The sequence below is a fragment of the Anopheles coluzzii genome, chromosome 2 (genome assembly GCF_943734685.1).
Source record: "Anopheles coluzzii chromosome 2, AcolN3, whole genome shotgun sequence".
NCBI lineage: Eukaryota > Metazoa > Arthropoda > Insecta > Diptera > Culicidae > Anopheles > Anopheles coluzzii.
The window spans coordinates 88051094-88071999 of record NC_064670.1 but is presented as its reverse complement, the minus strand read 5'-3'; the positions used below and the strand labels follow the sequence as shown (position 1 = coordinate 88071999).

The following is a 20906-nucleotide window of genomic DNA, read 5'->3' as shown; positions in this document are numbered from 1 at the left end:
GCGGTGGCGATTTTCATTGAACAATTGTTCGTTTGTTCGTTTGCCGGGTTCGGCTGAAAGTTCGGATTGTCCGTGCCGGAGAGCTGTCAAAACACAACTGGCGCCGCCGCCACAGCGAAACGTCAAACGCTAATCAGCCACTGCCGGGAACGATTGCTGGAAACGGGTTCGGAAAACGCATCGCACACACTATTTGGCACGCAGGAATACGACATACACGCCTAGCCATGTTTGAAACACAAATCATCCACACCGAGCACAAGGACGTGATACACGATGTGGCCTACGATTACTATGGCCAGCGGATGGCGACCTGCAGCAGCGACCAGTACGTGAAGGTAAGCCAGCGAGCGAGGTGCACGCGCCCCACCGGGTTTGTTTACATTCTCGCAGTATCGCTGTAGTGGCCGGCGGCACAAACTAATCTCATGTGATTCTTCCACTCCGGGGAGCAGGTGTGGGACCAGAACGAGCAGGGCGTGTGGAGCGTAACGGCCAGCTGGAAATCACACTCCGGCTCGGTGTGGCGCCTGTCCTGGGCGCATCCCGAGTTCGGGCAGGTGCTGGCGACCAGCTCGTTCGACCGCACCGTCTCGGTGTGGGAGGAGACGGTGGGCGAAAAGACAAACCCGGCCATGCCGCCGCTGAAGCGCTGGGTGCGCCGCACCAACCTGGTCGACTCGCGCACGAGCGTGACGGACGTGAAGTTTGCGCCCAAGTCGCAGGGCCTGATGCTGGCGGCCTGCTCGGCCGACGGCATCATCCGCATCTACGAGGCGCCGGACATTATGAACCTCTCCCAGTGGACGCTTTCGCACGAGATCAGCGTCAAGATACCGCTCAGCTGCCTCACGTGGAACCCGTCCATGTTCCGGCTGCACCCGCCAATGATTGCGGCCGGCAGTGACGACTCGTCGCAGAGCACCGGCGGCAAGGTGTTCATCTTCGAGTACAGCGAGAACGCGCGGCGCTGGGCCAAGACGGAGACGATCAACTCGATCACCGAGCCGGTGCACGATATTGCGTTCGCCCCGAACGTCGGTCGGAGCTACCACATCCTGGCGGTCGCTAGCAAGGATGTGCAAATTTTTAACCTCAAACCAATCCTGTAAGTTACTGCTAAGAGGGGAACAAAGGAACGGAGTTGGGGAGGGCAACAAAATTTATTGTTTCACAATTTTGTAGCGATCCAACGGCAAACTCAAGACTGGAAATACAGGCGGCCGCCCAGTTCGGGGACCACTACTGTACGGTGTGGCGCGTTACGTGGAACATTACCGGCACCATGCTTGCCTCGACCGGTGATGATGGGTGTGTTCGGATGTGGAAAAGTAAGTGGAAGGAGAGTTGCCGTGCTGTTGGAATGGAAGTTTATTTTTTTTGTATGATTTTCCAGTGAATTATTTGAAAAACTGGCGCTGCGCAGCGGTCCTCAAGGCAGAAAACTCCGAATCGGCCCCGGAAACGTCGGTGACCGCTTCCCTCAAGTCGAGCATAGTGAATGCAACGGCCAAGTACTACAAGCGAGGCACAATCAGCCATCCCGGGCAGGTTCCACGGCATTAGCCGGCATGCAGGAGGCTTCCGCCGTAGTTGTCGTCGTCGTGGAGGTGTGGTACGAAAGGCGAATGAAAGTTTGCGATTACGGTACGAATGGAAATGTGTTCTGTTAAATAAATGCTACAAACCTATTGTGAGAATAATAAACATTCAACAAACAACAAACAGGATTCGATTTGGAGTTTTTACCTTTGGTAGCTTGGGTCGTTCTGGTGATGTTTTGTAATGCTAATGATAGTAAATATTGGCATCAATGTACTTTCTATTTATTATATGGATTAATTTTCCCTAATTCACTTTCAAACTAAAGATACACCAACAGTTTTTATTTTTTATTAAAACAATACATATTCGTATATCTGCTTATAAACTGTTCCCTAACTTAAGACCTTCAACGTATTTAATTTCTATCAAATAATCTATTTTATTCGTTACACTTTTAATTTCATAATTTTCTACCGATTCAATGTAATTTTTGAAAAGACTCCTGATTTTTTGGCCGTTTTTCTTACTTTTAGTTCTGGTTTTACCAATTCGTTGAATGCACGAGGTTTTATATTGTACGATTCCATAATTTCTATCATCGTTTTCCAATAAGATTCAATGTCTGCAGTTTTTAAATTTATGTTCTATTGTTTGTGAAATTCCGCATAAAAACACACAGTACAAAACAATTCTTTCGCTGCAAATTCAAACTTACATCTCCGCCCTTCGCAAGCTCCGGGCTCGGATCGGACCAAATCCATTCCCAGTGGCGGGAATGTTTGTTCCGCCCACACGGTATGCCCATCACTACGACGGAAAATCAATCAAAATTTTGATATCTGTAAAATAGAACCGTGAACATAGACACGAAATCTGCGACGGTGCGTTTTCTTCGCAGGCGAAAAACGGAGGCCCAAAAACCCTGGAGGATATGCAGTAGAGCCGAGCGGCAAGCAAAAAGGACAGTTTAATTTTTCGTTTTCTGTTTGTGGTGGTGCTGCAGCTGCTTTGGGTGGTACGGCTTGCTTTCTGGTTGGTGTCTTTCCGTGCGAAAGGTGTCCGCTGCGTAGCCCAGGCGCCGATTTGTTTTCGTCCTTTCGTTCGCTCAGTGTCGGGGGGAGGTTTTCTTTTTTTGAGTCTTCGAGGTCCTCCGAGTTCGTCCGGAAAGTGGTTCCAATCGTTGGTGTCCTGTTACATTGCGTTTGGGGATTGCTAGATACGACCCAACATACAGTGTCAGTGCGTCACGGGAGGAAAACAAACCAAGTGACCAATCCCCCCCTGCCGAACGGGTGGAAAATGGTGTAGCAAAGAAGGAAAAGTGTGTGTGCATGTGCGTGTGTGTGTAGCACAGTAAATCCAAGGATGCGCAGGATATATACGATGGGAGAAATGTACACGTGTGTATGCGCGTGTTAACACAACGTTCCAGGCCGTACTGCTGGACTGCTGGCTCCCCCACCCCCAGTTCCCGGTCCAGTGGTGTGAAAACATGAGCACAGCTCCTCCCGGACGGAAAAACGCAGTGCATTAACCTTGCCGCGCGAGGATACGAGAACGGTGAACGGAGGAGGAAATTGCGGAACAGTACGCGAATTAGATTTCGCTATCCGGTTTATCCCCTCCAGCTCCCTCATTTTCTCTCCTCCCACCAACACTAACCCCTCACGTTCCGTGTGCTTTCCGTGTTCCGGGGGAAAATGCCCGATAGCTGCACCAACGCAACGTCCAACAAATGGCACTATTTGAGCAAACCGAAACCACAACGAAGGTTACGCTAGACGACACCGAGGCCTGCTGCTGTACGATCGAAACAGCACAAACCATCGACGGGCATACGGTGAGTACCGGGACGATAAAGAGGGCGAAGGAGAACACACCGGGAGATGTGCACTTTGGCAGTTATGTGTATGTGTGTGTGTGTGTGTGTGTTTGGGTCCTTTTCCCTGCTTTCTGTTTCGTCCTACCATTTCCGGTCTCCGCTGATGATCGATGAACACGCCCGTTGCTTCGTGACTGAACAGGGGATACTTCGTGCGTGTGAACTAGTGATGTGCTCTTTGGTCGATTCCGACGACTCCGGACGGCTCAAGACGCCCCAGGACGCCTCAGGACGCCTCAGGACGCCTCCGGACGGCTCCGGACAACTCCGATGACTCCGGACAACTCCGAACGACTCCGAACGACTCTTAACGACTCTGAACGACAATGGACGTCTCCCAATGACTTCGGACGACTCCAAAACATCTCCGGACGACTTCGGACGACTCAAAACATCTCCGGACGACTCCGAACGACTCGTCCTCGAAGTCGTCCGGAGTTGGGAGATATCATATACGACGGGTATAAAAGAAGTAGCTAGCTTCAGTTATGTAGTAGTTTAGTATAATAATCTGTAGAGACACATTCTAAACTCATTAGGTTATGGGTGTCGGTGTCGTCAGAGTCGTCGGAATCGTTGGGATACACCCAGAGTCGTCCGGAGTCGTCCGGAGCCGTCCGGAGTCGTCCGGAGTCGTCCGGAGTCATCCGGAGTTGTCGGAATCGTCTGGAGTCGTCGGAATCGTCCGGAGTCGTCGGAATCGTTTCGAGTTGTCCAGAGCCGTCCGGAGGTATCTGAAGTCGTCGGGAGTCGTTCGGACTCGTCTAGAGTCGATCGGTGTCGTTCGGAGTTGTTCTTTGTGTTTTTTGTCTTTCACTTTACGCGTGCACTTCGTATACAGGCCTTTGTTTCGAAGGCCGAGTCCGGCTGATTTCGGCCGATTTCGACTCCAACCGATTTCAGTCGACTAGGACGACTCCGGCAGACTCCGGCCGACTCCGATTCCCAATATCTCCGGACGATTCCGAAGACTTTAGACGACTCTGAATGACTCAGACAACTACGGACGACTCCGGACGTCTCCCTAAGACTCCCAACGACTTCGACGACTCCGACGACTTCGAACGCCTCCGAACGATTCCGCATAATGCATCGGATCGGATCGGAGGCGACTACGGATTTTTGCCAACTTTACCCATCCCTAGTGTGGAATAAACAAGGAAAGTCATGTAAGGACCTCTTCTCCCCCCCTCCCCTTCTCAGTGCTCCTTTCGGTCGTGATGGAAAGCGACGACAGACAGATGAAGAGCGTGCTAAAAATGAACCATCGAACGATGAGTCACACACACACCGCACCTACTTCCTGCATAGAAACACACACACATACACATCGCCATCGTGCCATGGGAGCTGGGGAGCTGGGGATGGGGTGCGGAATATCCTTTCTGCTTCCGGTGCTTTTAAGTTCCCGCTCTAACTTTCTTTTCCCACTCCTCCCTTGTAACACGTGTCCGCTGTGTTCTTATTTTAATTTGTTTTCTTCTGTTTTTCTTTTTCCCCTACGACATGATTTTGTTTTATCGGTTCTGTGCTCCATCGTCATGTGTGTGTGTGTCTATTTGTCTACACATACCTCTTCACCACCCGCTTCAAAACCACCTTCCTCTATACAATCTTCCGGTCAACGAAAACCCCGTGTCTCCGGCTGCGTTCAACCCGAACGCATATAACATTGCACCGCCGCAAAAAAGGAGTATGTGGTGCGGGTACAGCGCGGCCCGTATCCGGAAAACAGCTGGCGCATACTGCGGCGCTACAATGACTTTGCCTCGCTCAACAAGTGTTTGCAAATTTCCGGGATCGATTTGTCATTCCCCGGCAAGAAGCTAATTGGTAAGTGGTGACCAGGGGTGGCGGTGGTGGTGGTTGTGGTTGGCGGTGTTGTAAGTGCCGCGGGGGTGTGCTGCACAGCTGCACACCCTGAACGTATCGTGTCAGCGGGACATTGCTGACCAGTTAGCGCCTGGATTATCGACCTGCCGCTTACTGCTGCAAACGTTTGCGTGTGTTATTGATTCGTTCTTTTTTATTTTAGTTTTTATTTTAACTGAATTCCTCTCATTCCGTGAGAAGTGAGCGAGCGAATGGGGGAATCGAAAAAGAACACAAAATTATACCATTTCGTTCCCTCCCTACGCAACTGCTATAGCTCCAGCTGCACCTGCCTACATTTTTCCGGCACAAAATCGTCCTGGCTGCCTGGCGCCAGTTGGAAATAGTAATAACGTTAAACACAACAGCCAGCAGCAAAGAAGCAGGACAGTTTAAGCGTCACAGCCCGGGTGAGGCGGAAGGTGTCAATACAGTCGCAACGAACACGAAGAAGGCTGAAAGCAGTCGGTCCAACCTTCCGATCGATAGATGTTTTTGTTTTATACATTCCCTGTACCCTACCTCCGACCGACCGTGCTCGGGACGTGAATATCCTAGGTGACTGCCGGAAGGCGGCGACCGTTTGCTCTTTGCTGTCGCTTTGCGCTTGCTGTAGCGTGTGACGGGGATGTTTTGTGCCTGGGCGTACAGTGGATGGTGTGTGAATAGAAAAGGATATTTTCTAGATTAATTTTTGTATCTAATAATGAAATGTAGAAAAATTGAATTAGCATCGCAATGGTTTTTGATGACAAAGAGCATTGCCTCTTTTTTATAAACAAATTTACCAATTTTCTTCTAATTAGATAGAAAGTTTCAAAAGCTGAATGATGATGATGATGTCCCGCCCTTTCCCCTGCATAGGGTCGAGATGGACGAGATTATCTTAAACATAATTTGGAGAAATATTATTAAAAGAATACATTCTGAACAAAAGCAAAAAAACGAATAAATGTCTGAGGACTTAATTCTGGCCAGTGTCTCAGACTGGAGATAAACCCTTGCCGACCTCTACGTCAGTTATCCGTCACACCTAGAGTTTATGTACCGCGCGCGAGTCTCGAGACTATGCAGAAACTTTCATTTTATTCTATTTATATATTTATTTACATTTTTTTTAACATGAAAAATAATCGAATGAAAATCACCATCATCGTGGTGCCGACGGAGATTTTTTACAGACACAGATAACAATAACATCTAATGTGAATAGTCTTTAACCTACATCAAGCTAATAATAGCAGGCACACAAACAAAAATAGATATCAAAATAACTACACAGTTTACAAAATAAGTCATCATATATAACGATTTTTAATGTGACCCGCACATGATCGCTTGAATGCAAGGAGATTGATCTCCTCAGTTATATTCCTTGGAAGGTTGTAATTTGATTTAAATACCCTTAAACAACCACGGGTTTGTACTTAAACTCGATGTTACATTCGGAAGCCTTGGAATCCCAACAAATCTTGTCCTATAGTGGTGCACATCTGTCCCTCTTTGGATTGTTATGGTTAAGTTGTCAGGCAACAGGCCCATTCAGCAGAATTATCTCATTTATTATCAATAATTATTCTCATAGCCCAGTTCTGTAGTATCTGCACTCTTTTCATTTGTGTTTCATTGGCCAAGAATTTAAAGAAATTAAAAACTTATAAAGTTCTATTTTGCCAATTATGTTAAATAGGGAATAGGATCTTTCGTTACTAGATTTGAAGTTATTGTTATTTTTGTTATTGGCCTGCTGGATAAAAATTAAATAAATCAATGTCATCGTAATCATATTTCCACAAAAGTTGAATATGTTGTTGAGTTGATATGAAACTAAAAAGAGCGATAAATAAGTTTTGCTACAGTGCTTTGAAACCAACACAGCGCACTGTATAACCACGTTAGCAAGCGGTCAGTAGTGTAGGCGTGTCCCCACTGGGAGCAAAGATACGACGTTTCGAACGTTTGTTACTGTATTTCCTTCGCTGCATGTCTCCCCTATTACGAGCTGTCCGTTACGCTCTCTAACCGGATTCGGTTTGCATCCTTTCTGTCCGATAGTATTAGGCATCTCATACTCGCTCGACTTCCTTCACACATACGCACTCTGTCTCTCATGGTCATGGTTGTATATCTATCGTCCTAGCCATGTGGCTACATCAGTTTCATTAAGGATACGTTTTTAATCGGATAACATTCTCTCTATTTCTTCCATCTTTTCTTTTCCTTGCAATCTGCTTTCGCCACCCATCCTGCTTCCGTGCTGCCCCTCACAACCTCTCCATTTGCTTGATCTCTAGGTAATATGCGCCCAGATTTCATCGCTGAACGGTTGAACGCATTACAGGAGTATATAAATCAAGTACTAATGAATCCCATTTTGGCATCATCGTTACCAACCAAAAAGTTCATCGATCCGGACAGTTATTCGACGCCGTTCCATGGTAAGTAGCCACCGTACCGTGGACTCCGCTTCGGTGGCTTTTATTAGCTACCCAAACCATGAAGATTGTTTTATGTTTCCGGTTTTTCTCTTTCCCTCTCTTCTTTCCTCCTCTGTTTTCTGCACAGATTTGGCCCTACAGTATGCGTCGATGAGCCTGCGCACCGATGGCGTGTACACGCTCGGCCAGTCGCTCGGTCCGATCGGATGGCGGCTACGCAAGCACTACTTCAAGGTGGTGCACAAACCGCAGGGCAACAAGCATTCGCCCGGCCATTCCACCACCAAGCACCATCTGATCAAGTCGAGCTCGCAGTCGCACGGCAAGCAGCACACGACGCAGGTGTGCGTGACTACCTCGACCGAGAAGGACTACAACAGCAGCACGCGGGACCACAGTGGGCGCGACGATTTGATCCTCAGCTGGACCGAGTTCGGGCCCGATCGGTACATCGACGAGAAGGAGATCCACACGGTGCTGAAAAACTTTGGCGGCGTGCAGCATCCGTACATCGTGCCGATCGAGCACATTGCATCGAACGACAGCGGCGCGCTGGTGATACGCAAGTTCTACAAGCAGGGCAGCCTGAAGGATGTGCTGTGCTCGGCCAGCCCGTGCAATCCGTTCCTATCGAAGTACGGCAGCCCGAAGGGTCGGACGCCGCTGCCGCTGAAGGATTTGGCGTTGTACGCGCGGCAGATACTGGAAGCGATTCGCTTCCTGCACTCGAAGGGTATGGCGTGCGGGCACGTGCACTGCGGTAACGTGATCGTGGTGGACGGTATCGCGAAGCTGATGGATGTGGAGAACTTCATCTTTGGCGTGCCCTCCTTCTATCGGCCGTTCTTCGTGCAGCACAGCAAGATCAACACGTGCGAAGCGATCGACGTGTACGGCTTTGGCCACCTGCTGTACGAGATGTGTATGGGGTACCCGTTGCAGGACTCGTACGCTCGCCAGATCAGTGATTGCCCGGATAGCTTAAGTATGCTCTGGGTGCGTTGCGCAACATGCATTAGTGATTGAACATTGGGTTTTGTCACTTTTCATTTGCAGAATCCTTGCTGGAGTCGATCCTGTCGAAGGACGCCTGCAAATCGTCGCTGCCGACGCTGGACCAGCTGACAACGCACCCGTTCTTTGGCGAGTATGCGGGCCACTTTAACGATTTGTATGCGACTACCATTGCTGTTCAGAAGCCACATCTAAAGTTCTCTACCAGCGCCAAAGAGCAGTTGAAGCTGGCGGTTCAAAAGACTGAGAATCGTGTCCGGGACGAACAGCGCTCCGTGAAGAACCAGAAGCGGCTGGTGCGGGTGCAAGAGATGATGACGTCCGAGGAGGAGAAGAAGAAAATCAAACAGAAAGCTGTGAGTAAATACTTTCCACCTGATTCTGCTGTTTTGGAACAGGTTTCCCTTTTTCGGTTGCTGTTGCTGTTTTCCCAAACTTGCCTAATGTCTTGTCAACTCCTTAATCACATTTGTGTGTGTGTGTATGTGTGCGTTCCTTTTCGTTGTTTCCGTTCCCCCGCTCTTTCCCCTCCGTTTGCCCGTTCACCATAGAAACATGAGCAGAAGCAGGCCAAGCTGCGCGCACAAAACTCTCTGCAGCTAAACAATGGGCCGCCGACGACGGGTTCGGCTGGCATTACCGCAACGGTGCATCTGTCCAGCTCGACCGGCGGTATCGTCAAATCGGACAGCGCCAACAGCATTACCTCACCGCAGGAAGCACTGATGTCGCCGCCACCGCATGCGACGGACAGTGGCGGAAGCACATCGCCCCAGCCGCCCCCATCGGCGCCGCCGATACCGGGCCCACTGTCATCGGTGCCGCTGTTTGCAGCTGATTCCGACCCCACCCAAGCGCCCGGTTCCAGCGCCACAGGTAAGCAGCTCGCGAAGTCAATTTCCGGCGACGAGCCTACTACCGGTAACCGCAGCGCACTGCTCCAATCGATTTGTAATTTTAACAAAAGCGGACTGAAAAAGGTCGTTAGTCCAGCCGAGGCGGGCGGTAAATAGAAGCAAAACGCTTACATTAACTAGTCCGTCGCAAACGATCGTCCGTCGTTGTGTCCTGTCCTTACTTAGCCCGGGTGAACAGGCTGTTGTTAGCGAGGGATGGCGGCAGCGGCGTCCGCGGGTTGAGCGAAAAAAAAAATGTGAAATGAAAGGAGATTAGAACACTAGCACGTTAGGAATTCTTTAAACATTGAATGGTACGTTTCTATGTTTCGTGTGGCGGAAAGACTTTTAACTACAACTGAGGACTGAGGAGAAGTATGAAGCGCTAATCCGCGCACCTGAGAGAATCGTTTGTGCAAAAATGAAAGAATCGTAAACACTGCGACACATCCATCGACACATCATTCGGTACATCTCTTAAAATCAAACCAGTGAATGGGTTTCGCAACACTCCCACACACACACACACACACAGTCACACAGGATGAGCACGATTTTTGGACCAATTTTTCATAACATTAGTAGCAAAATCAAATCCAAACGTACATGAATGAATAAACAACACTTGCTTAAGAAACAAACAAACCTGTGGGCCCGAACGCAAACAGAGTTAAAGAACTAAAACATACTAAATGAACTATAAAACTGACCTGATCGTTGGAATAAAACATGTAGCCAAAGTAGTAGTCGAACGTAACAAGGAAACGAAAGTGGACTAGAAATGGAACAGCAGGCACTATGGAAAAAATATTGCAATGGAAGAAGGTTTTTAGCTATGTTTTACCTTCGAAACAGTTCTAAAATAGTTCAAAATGCAGTTTAGTGCGTTAATTTTGAAGAAAGCTAGAATTTATTTAAATCGCAAATGAAGTTTGTTTTTAGGTCCCTTGTTACTTTTATTACTTTTATTGTTTAATTTTTAGTTTTGTTTTTGTTATAATTTCATATTTCTATTATTTTATTCTGTGTTATCTACTCTTATCAAGCACATTGGTTTATTTTCACCGAAAGTAAATTAATTAGCTGTTTGTTGAGAGTTTGTTGTTTATTTTCTTTTTAATCTGTGTTACAACAACCACATCGTTGTTGTTTTCGCAACTCGAGTGTACACCTCAATGCACTGAGAATTGGTTATTGCTTGGTGATATGCTTCGTTTTACTGCGTTGCCAAATATATAAAAAATGTTGGTAGAATAAAAAGATATAGGCATGAAGTGAATAAAGAAAAGGACTGGGAAAATGTAACACGCACTAGAATGGAACCTCATTTGATGTTGATACGATGTTTAAAGGAATTGTTGCAAAGGAAAACCCCTCCAGGCAGTGAAGTTGTAGAGCATACAGAGCAAAAGTATTAAAGTATTAGTCAAATATGAGTGTAGAGTTTGTAGGTATGTAATTAACACGTGGGATTGGTTTGTTTTTGTATTGTGCGTCCTGTCCAGCGATATTTTCTTAAGCTAGTTTTTGCTTCGTTCCATATTAGTGCATACTATAAGTGGGGTTTGCATGAGTGTGTATGACTACTATAACACGAATGTATGTTATTAGACTTTTAATGTGTTCTGGTTGTTTTGTTCGCCGCATTAGACGGAAATCACAATCGATAACACAGCAAAGCTTTGCCTAACGCTTTCCTGCGTACCATCACAATGAGGATTATTTGTGATATGCTATCACCGTGCCACTAAAACCAGTGATACGTATTGTGTCCATGCTAACGCACTTCCAAATGAAAAACAAAAATGTGTAAAGTTTGAAACATACCAGCAAATCTTCAAATCAGTATCAACAAGCGTATGAATGAAATGTGATATAAGTTTTACTGAAATGTTTCTTCAATTTGATAACCGTTCCACTACCTTCCATTTAGCGCATGATTTTCAATGTCAAACATTTTATAGGATAAGCGAAACGACTATGACTAGCAACATGAACAATTGAAAACGGATTTCGTCTAACATCTCAACCGCTGGAAATATTTCCCTGAGTTAACGCAAGGTGCGCCAATCGCGCCGCCATGGTTTAATAATTGTAGATGTATAGCTTAATAGTAACAACAATAATAATAACAATATATTACTATCGTCCGTTGTACTTGCCGAGAGAAGAAAGCAAAAAAAGAAAACAATTGTTCGCTGATGGAAATGATCTTATGAGCAAAACACATACACGTAAAGACGAAGACACAAAAACACTCATTCTCACTCACAGCAACACTTTTGCTGATTGATGCAACAAACAAGAGGGGACATCCTAAACCAAATCCAAATAAACTAGGCTTTTTTTAAAATATCACGTGCCAACACTGTTGGCGAAGAGGAAGGAAGGATTCTATCAACATTGTACTGTAGTAGTAGGGTGATACAATCGTGACGTGATGTGTGGTAGAGGCTAAAATGCATTCACAATGATTAAGAAAAAACCAAAAACTACTAGACTTGCGCATAGATATCGCGTACGCATATTATATAGATGTTGCATACGCAGCGGACTCTTCGCTTGCATCATTCGGATACTGCTAGTTTTAGACATCTAGCATCTAGCCGCTATCACCTGTGCGACTGCAATGTGATCGTGACCAGAGATCAGACCGCGTCTGATCTCCCTCACTGCACTGAATCAAACTTCTTGACCCCGGTGACGTGGTGCGACGGTGGTGCATCCCAATCTTTTTCACGTGTTGCTTGCAAAGGCTGCAGCTCAGTGCAGTACCGAAAAGTATTTGTGTAGTGCCATAACATTCTAGGTAAAAAATGAATATGGAAAAACTGTACAAGACAGATCACACAATGTACCAAGTCAGTTGAAAGGCGTGTAAATTCCAACTCAGCACACAGGGGCACAACAACGCTCTTGAACAGCTATGCCGTTGTGTGGGTTTTACTCGTTCCCGAATCTGTTTGCGCACTTCAGTACGAAATAAAACACGATAAACAGAAATATCATACCCAAGGTGTGCTAGTCCACTGGGAAGCATTTTACTGTTGCGACAAATGTTACACTGAGAATCTTCTACACGTTATTATACATACATATACATGCATATATACATACCTATATTTACTAAAAAGCAAAAAGAAAAACTCATCTGATTACGGATAAAAACAAAATCAACAAAAGAAAATGCTGTATTTCTGAATATAATTGTGATTTATGTGGAAAAAGTGTATCCTGATATATATATCTCCCTTTTATAACAATATTATACAATCATAAACGAAGCGAAAAGGGTATGATCGAATGGGAGTGATCGTGATTGTACGCAACCGAACGGAATGAATGAATCAACGCGGTGGAACGCTGGAGGTACGCTTTAAAGACATGGAACAAGCATAAACTGTAAAGGAAAGGATACTATTCATATTCACAACTGTGTCGTGCGTAAACTGCGCTGATTTAAAAACCAAACTCTAAAAGAAACAAACTAAATGTATGAACATTCCGTAATGAAGGTAATAAATCGTAAATACATTAGATCAAATCTCATACCACTGCTGTCCTAAATAAAGGCGTGTGTGGCGTGGCATACCAAAGTGGATATACATTTTAATAATAATTTAAAGGCATGGCATGTTGCTAAAACCAAAACCTCTTGCGGTACTGTGGTGAGACTAGCCGAAAACTAAAGTATATAACGATGTGCTAACATAGAACCAATCACTTTTGGTGGTGCACTATTAGCATAATGTTGCATTGTGTTTACCCTTTTCTTGCTGTTGATTGGTTATGTTTAGTGAATAACGTATAATATGGTTGCATCCATTAATGGGTTAGGCTGTTATTTGGATTGTTATTTTGAGGTAACATTCCGCTTTTGTTCGCTTGTTAAAAATGTGACATTTATTTTATTGTATTTGCGCTGTCATTAAAAAAAATCTTGTGAATTGTTTAGTTATCTCTGTTTGGTATTGGATTTATTGACTTACCTTTTAGCAAATTCTGTTTACACAGTACTGTGCATACATGTTTCACTGTTCGTATCCGTACTTTTTGTGCATTAATGTAATAAGTGAAAAGAAGGAACAAAAGTTAAACAAAAATTAATGTAGCGCAAGTAGCAAGGAATCAATCAAACGAACGAACGTAAATCGTGCAAAGAAGAGAACCAGATAAACCAAATAAAAACCTAAACCTACAAAACAAACTAAATATAATAGAACTTTTGAACAAGAGAGTCGGAGAACGGGACAGAGATGGAAGATGGACATTTCTCGTCCTCGTAATAATCGTACATTGTCGTAATTAAACATCCATCTCTCCTATCAATTCAACTCGTGTCATACGATTAGGATCTTGTATGAAGAGATGCATACTCCCATGTCGAAAGGTCCAATTCTGAGCAAGGGTACATCAATGAAGCAAGTAAGCTTCTCCGAACTATCGCATAAAATCCACAAATAGCAGGAAGGAAGCAAAGAAGATAAACAAAACAAAAAAAAAAAAACTATCGTAAAACTGAATCTCTTAACAAACTTTCTATTGCAACCAATCACAACTGATAAATAAAGAACCTGTCTTAATTGGAGTAAATTGTGGGAGTTTTTTTTTTAATCAATATATTTTAATTCTGACGAAACCCCAAATCTGACGAAACCCTCTTAGCCGCGTTCGAGAGGAAGATGCTCAGAAGGATACTTGGCCCCGTATGTGTGGAAGGACAATGGAGGAGCCGCTATAATGACGAGCTATACGAGATGTACGGCGACCTCACTGTTGGCTCCGGTGGGCTGGCCATGTTATACGCATGGAAACGGACGACCCAGCCCGTAAAGTCTTTTTAGGCCGTCCACAAGGACAGAGGAGGCGTGGTAGGCCCAAATTGAGGTGGCAAGATGGCGTGGAGGCGTCCGCCATTAAGGCCGGAATAACGGACTGGCAGACGAAGGCGCGAGACCGTGAGCAGTTTCGGACACTCCTGAGGCAGGCCAAGACCGCAAAGCGGTTGTAGCGCCGGATAAGTATAATTTAATTCATACATTTCAACAGCTATTTCACATTAGTTTGCATCACAAAAAAATTTCATTTCTTTCACATAATCGGTCCTTGGCGGCAGCTTCCAAGACGCCCGATCTCGAGCTGTTCTTGCTTCACCAGATTCAGCCATCATGCTTTCCTGCGTCTTATGTCGTAATCAAGCTCGTGGTTCATCGTTCTCTTCCAAACTCCATACTCGAACACACCGCCACATATGGTCTGAAGGATGCGTCGCCCAATCACGTCCAAAGCGTTAGCATCCTCCGCCCGAATAGTCCAATACTCATGTCCATAGAGGACGAATCAATGTGCAATATATCTAAAATTCGTGCGGTCTCGAAGCCGTCTGAATCTTAACAGATGGTCAAGTCCATAGTATGTACGATTCCCCTGCACCATGTGTCTCCGGCTGCTTTGCTGTCCGAAGTAACGACCGTCACAAGATAGAAGAACTCCAATTGTTGGATTGATTATCTTCGCGTTTAGGTCGGGTGTACACCTCACACACCTTCGCTGTTGTCCTGCCAATGATGTCGACGTCATCCGCGAAGCCAATAAATTGGAGAAACCGGTAGAGGATTGTGTCACGAATGTCGTTTTCTAGACCCCTGTAAGATTCGAATGGTTCCGACGTCAAGTTCGATACTCTCACCTTGCATTTCACCCCTTTTATAGTCGCCTCTAACAGCCGGATCAACCTCCCAGTGGTACCACTGCATGATGTTCCATAGCTCAATCCGGTCTATAGTGTCGTAGGCCGCCTTGATGTTGATGAATAGGAGGTGTGTAGGGGTCTTGCGCTTTCGGCACTTCTTTTCACTCGGATCTGTTGTAGAATGAAAATTTGATCGGTGGTAGATTTGCCTCCAAAAAACCCAGCTTGGTAGTTGTCGATAAAATTTGTAGCAAAGGTCGCAAGTCTGCAGGTCAGGATCTGGGACAGGGTCGTGTAGGCGGCATTAAGCACCGTGATGGCTCGAAAGTTCAGGCAATCCAGCCTGTCACCATTTTTTGTATACTGGGTGAATAACACCCAGGTTCCTCTTTTCCGGTAGTTCTTCCTGCTCTCAGATATTCACGATCAGCTGATACATTTCCACAGTAGGCCTCTATGGTCCCTTCTTAAAGTGCTCGGTCGCCAACCCATCGCTGCCATCAGACTTATTGCTCTTAAGCTGCTCTTGGCACTGGCAATCATCTCATCCAGAGATGGCGCTGGAACCTTGTAGGCTGCACCAATGCTGTTGCTGTTGTTACTGATGTGCTGCTGCTGTGGTGGTTGCCTTATTCTACCATTGCGCACGCCTCTTCTGTCTCTGCTCCATTCAGGTGTCCTTCGAAGTAGCACTTCCACCTTTTGATCACCTCCCGCTTGTCCGTCAGGAGTTTTCCGGTCACATTACGGCCCATTGCGGTTTTAGGAGCAAATCGGCCCCGTTCTTCCTTCAATTTCCTGTAAAACTGTAAAAGCGGGGTGGTCCCTTGACACAGTAGGTTTCTGACCAAATATTGTATTTGTGAATATTCCTAATTTTTCCTGCGTTATAGCCTGCTGGTCTAATGGACATTGATTATATAATATAATATAGAGATTAAGGATTGTAATAAAGAATTAGTTTCAGTTACAGATTGTTGGGTGCGCTTGTTTAAGAAAAATAAAAAACATGTATCACTAGAGTATAGTGATTTAATTAACATCGTAGCATATGTTATGTACGGGCAGTACTTCTTGGCAGTACTGATCCAGTTGAAAGAAGATGTTCAACAAAATATGAGAACGAACGATGAATCGCGTCTTAAGATGGAAACGATGAAAGCAACTAAAAAAGTTAAGCAAAGTTTCAATGTTGCGTGAAGTTTTACGAGAAAATGTCAAATAATCACTCTTTACTTACTTACTTACTTATCCGGTGCCACAATCGTTTTGCGGTCCTGTTCTGCCTCATGAGTTTGCTCATGGTCTGGCCCCTTCATCTACCAATTCCCTTCGTCTTCGACTATAGTACGATATAAGTGCCGACTATCTGATTCAAACGGAAAAGTGTTAAACAAAACTGCGCTACACGAACTGAAACGAAATCGCTATTATACCAGCTTTGTTAGAGACTTCTTTCGTTGACTCGAGACATTGCTGCCAAATTGATCTGAAATGGCTTTGATTGTTAAAACAAACTGCAACGCGAAACGCAGAAAGTATCGTGCTAATTTATAATTATTTATACGTGTTCTTTAAATGTTTTTGGCAATGTCATGCAAACTAGCGCTTATGTTATGTTTCCCTAATTTCTGTTCATTTTGTTATTGCTTTTTACAGTAAATAGTTACAAAAAATCCCTTCTGAATGTAATTACATGCAATTTGTGTTAAACCGGGGCGGTCCCGTGGTACAGTCGTCAACTCGAACGACTCAATAACACGCCCGTCATGGGTTCAAGCTCAGAATGGATCGTCCCCCCGTAGCAAGGATTGACTATCCGGCTACGTGGTAATGAATTAAGTCTCGATAACCTATATAATAGGGGTCGACATGTCCGCGTAAGACGTTACGCCGAATAGAAGAAGAAGTAGTTAAACCGTAAAACAAAACGCTTTCCGTAGCTTTCACCTGACGGAAAGCTGTTGGACAAAAAAAAACGGTTTGAGTCAGGTAATGCAAATGACCTTCGTTCAGTTAGATATATCAAACCAGAGACAAATCGAGTTCTCTAACACGATTCATAATAGAAAATCAACATTTTTGATACTTTGTCTCTAACATTCGAGTCACATAATTGGCCCTATAGTCCCAACTTAGTCCATCGTGACAGGTTCTTTGAGGTGAACTGATTTTTCAGGCTGTAGAATGACCGGTTGACAGCCAGCATCCTTTGGGACGACTTCAAAAGTGCGTTCTCCTATCCGTACGTCACGCATACGTAGGTTTGAATTTGTTATTGCTAGGGTCACTGATGTTGCCACCATCAGTTTGGCCTTTGCTTCGTTTATCTGCAATCCGAGGTTCTCTGCTTGTATGAATGAGGTCTATATCATCAGCGTATGTCAGGATCTGGGTTAACTTATAGAAGATGGTTCCCGTAGTCTCCACCCTCAGAACACTCGTTACCGTGGGAAATTTTCAGTTCAGAAAATAAATAATCACCGCTGAAGCAAAATTGTATTACTTTAAAAGTAAAGCCTACCTTGCTTAGTCAGCTTAGTTCTGTTTTAACCATTTTTTCTGCATTTTCAATGTAACTTGATTAATGTAACCCAAGGAATTTTGAAAATTCTGCGAAATTATTTTTATCTGAAATTTAATTTAATGACTTGTAAATTAAAATAAACGATTCATGACTTTTTAAATATTTTTTTTAAAGCTAGTAAATCAACACATCACCCTTCAGCATTGATTAATTGTGCGTTGGTTTCATAAAAGCAATACGGAAACCACTCTTCCCATAATTTACAATATGTAGGTCAGACTGATTAACCTCTGTCGGTCATCCCGCATAGATCCCTACCCGGTATAGATGATGGGCTGTCTACCCATCGATCAGTTTACCAGTGGAACAATTATGTCAAGCTAACACGACATTATTCCCACCGGGTCAGCGGTAGGTAGGAGTCAATTTAAGATAAACTTTCAATCCATTGACCGCACCACCACAGGCGCCGGGTGCTGGAAGCGATGCCAAAGGGGTAAGGGGACAAAAACAAACACTACAATCGCTCGTTCATCGCTCTCGGTTCCATTGCCGGTCACGCCGGTGGGTAGTTCCAGCATTAAAGCTCCATTAATGTCTTTATTCATTCGTCCGATATTGCAACTCCTACGAGCTGCTCGGTGGTGGTCGGCCATCGGTCTGGCAGAGTTGGGGTTTAACCCCCCTCCAAAAAAAGGGTTTCATTCTCACCAAACACCATCACCGAGCTGCATCTCTTTCGGTTTGCTGTGAAATGTCCTTTGCCGTTCTTTATCGTGCTGCCGTGGTTGCTGCCAGCGCTAAGGACAATGGTGAACCCGAACAGCGAACCATAACGCCCCGGTTTTTGCCCCGTCAGTGTCCGGTCCCGGACGGTCCCTGACCGCTGAAGTGCTCGCATCTGGACAAACAATAAACAAATTCATTAACCCCAACCGTGATTACTTATTACACTGTGCTGGCTTCGCACACGGGGTGGTGGGAAAGGTTCGTGATGCGAGCAAGGCAAATTCCCCATGATCCATGTTTAACCCCTTTCCATCCGTGGAAGGCTTCTTCGCTTCGCGGTGAAGGAAGGTACCGCTGCGATGGAGAATTCATGCACGTTGTGGTGGTCCTGCCAGGGAGGAAAAGTAAATGAAGGGTAGGGAAGGGAACGGTTCGAAAGGGGGAAAGTTGTTTGCTCTTTCATAAAGCCTCAACATAAAGACAATGTTTTGACGGAGCGTCCGGGGGTTGTTTCGCAGATGCGATGGTAGATTTATCGTAGCAGAACCGTGGCAGACGTGTCAGTTTTTCCGTCGTTCCACCCAAAAATGATACACCTCGTCTAATGAGCACGGAGGGGATACGGAGAATGAATTAATGTAATGGATGAGTTGTTACGTTGTTGTATCGTTGAAACGGAGCCCCTGCCGAACCCTTCACAGGTGTACCGGTGAGCGCTTAAGCAAGACATGATCCGCGGACATGCGAGCACTAAATGGGCAATGTTTTAAATATTACATCGTTTAAACGGGGGACGACAGGGGAAAATCGAAGGACCGGGGGCTTGAATTATGGAATAAACGAGCTTGTAACGGTAGCGACTCAAAGGAATCAATTTCAGGAGAATGCTTTGGGGTATTGTTAGTCTGGTGGGCGCGGGATACAGTGTTGGTGCCTTGTATTGAAAACATCGTCGAAGGGAGTTTCATGGAACGAGACAAAATGTTTGAGGAATTCTAAGGGCAAAGGTTAGTGAAAAGGAGGTGTGGACAGCAATGATATTTAATTTAATTTTCATTTGAATATAAATTTTTTATACAACTGATTTAAATAAAATGGTTATTCTTGGACTGGATTAAACATCCATAATTCAATTTTGTCCTTTATTTCGAACAAGAATAATTTTAAAAATGATTCTTCTTCTTCTTCTTTGGCTCAACAACCGATGTCGGTCAAGGCCTGCCTGTACCCACTTGTGGGCTTGGCTTTCAGTGACTAATTGATTCCCCCCCATAGCAGGATAATCAATCCTACGTATGGCGGCGCGGTCTATTTGGGGATTGAACCCATGATGGGCATGTTGTTAAGTCGTACGAGTTGACGACTGTACTACGAGACCGGCTAAAAATGATTAAAGATGATAAATATTTATGAAAAATTTATGAAAAATAAAAAAAGAATGATAAAAGCACATACCGTTATGCTTCTAATTATGGACAGCCTCAAATTACGTTTTTTGCATGTTTTTATTGATTATCTTCATATGTTGGCACTGGCCATACCACTGTTTAATTTGATATGATTGCCATGATGTACTAGGATAAATTAAAAATGTGTCTGACCCCTAGAAGGCCCTGAGGCGTAGTAAATGAATATTTTCTGTCGATCAGTTCACCACCTGAGGCATTCTTAGCAGTTTTGCTTCAGACCGACACCGAGAGTGTTATTTCTTTGATAATTTCTTTTGAACGCGTCCATGTGCATTTAAATACATCGGAATCTATGGTGAAAGTAGTTATCAAAGCGAAACCAATAGTGTTTTATCATATTGTGGTCTGAATTTCATAAAAAGCACTGTCCGGAGTTCGAAGAAAGATTTCTTATCTTTTTTGTTAATTCCGGACAGCCGAAGTAAATTGTGATTAATTGTATAAACATATGTGTTTAGACAGTATTTGTAGCTAGAAAACAACGATTTTACAAGTTGTATGTGACAAACTTATTGATGGCCGTACGAGAAAGACCTTCAATTCGCGTAATAGTTCTTCGGTTCAATTCATTTACGAATACAAGAGAAAAATAACATCCAAACCCTGTTGTATTTGAGACCGTTGTTCTGTCGGTCTAGGAGGGCAACTTACAGAATCAAGTATCCAGACCTTAAAACAAGTTAAAAACTAAAAAGGTGTAGTGTGTGTGTAAATTTGAAGGTTATTAAAGGAATTTTGAGGCCGGAATATGAATCAAAATATCGTTACAGTTTCATGATATTTTGCAATGTTTCGAGTAAAATTATTGGAAATCTTTTTTTTTTCTCAAATCTAGAAGGTTT

The 20906-nt window shown here is 44.6% G+C and overlaps 2 protein-coding genes across 4 annotated transcripts; both read left to right on the top strand.

Moving 5' to 3' along the window:
* Nucleotides 1-96: 96 nt before the first annotated feature.
* Nucleotides 97-1725, top strand: LOC120951130 (nucleoporin seh1). The gene is made up of 4 exons (XM_040369672.2): nucleotides 97-338; nucleotides 456-1108; nucleotides 1186-1331; nucleotides 1397-1725. Exons 1-4 carry the CDS (start codon nucleotides 228-230, stop codon nucleotides 1564-1566), a joined length of 1080 nt encoding a protein of 359 aa, XP_040225606.1. The 5' UTR covers nucleotides 97-227; the 3' UTR covers nucleotides 1567-1725.
* Nucleotides 1726-2355: 630 nt separating this feature from the next.
* Nucleotides 2356-14240, top strand: LOC120948356 (PX domain-containing protein kinase-like protein). Of its 3 annotated transcripts, none has more exons than XM_040364591.2 (6): nucleotides 2356-3385; nucleotides 5119-5260; nucleotides 7594-7737; nucleotides 7865-8722; nucleotides 8794-9107; nucleotides 9315-14240. In XM_040364591.2, exons 1-6 carry the CDS (start codon nucleotides 3281-3283, stop codon nucleotides 9762-9764), a joined length of 2013 nt encoding a protein of 670 aa, XP_040220525.1. In that variant the 5' UTR covers nucleotides 2356-3280; the 3' UTR covers nucleotides 9765-14240. The 3 variants fall into 3 exon arrangements, with proteins under 3 accessions (XP_040220525.1, XP_040220524.1, XP_040220526.1); XM_040364590.2 differs by having other exon boundaries at nucleotides 9303-14240; XM_040364592.2 differs by lacking the exon at nucleotides 5119-5260 and having other exon boundaries at nucleotides 3271-3385; nucleotides 9303-14240.
* Nucleotides 14241-20906: the final 6666 nt, after the last annotated feature.

Excerpts from the sequence above, each read along its gene's own strand:
- LOC120951130 (XM_040369672.2), top strand. The coding sequence starts at position 228 with ATGTTTGAAACACAAATCATCCACACCGAGCACAAGGACGTGATACAC. Across the intron at positions 1,109-1,185 it reads TTTAACCTCAAACCAATCCT|CGATCCAACGGCAAACTCAA; the intron begins GTAAGTTACTGC and ends ACAATTTTGTAG. Across the intron at positions 1,332-1,396 it reads GTGTGTTCGGATGTGGAAAA|TGAATTATTTGAAAAACTGG; the intron begins GTAAGTGGAAGG and ends ATGATTTTCCAG.
- LOC120948356 (XM_040364590.2), top strand. The coding sequence starts at position 3,281 with ATGGCACTATTTGAGCAAACCGAAACCACAACGAAGGTTACGCTAGAC. Across the intron at positions 3,386-5,118 it reads AAACCATCGACGGGCATACG|GAGTATGTGGTGCGGGTACA; the intron begins GTGAGTACCGGG and ends GCCGCAAAAAAG. Across the intron at positions 7,738-7,864 it reads TTATTCGACGCCGTTCCATG|ATTTGGCCCTACAGTATGCG; the intron begins GTAAGTAGCCAC and ends TTTTCTGCACAG.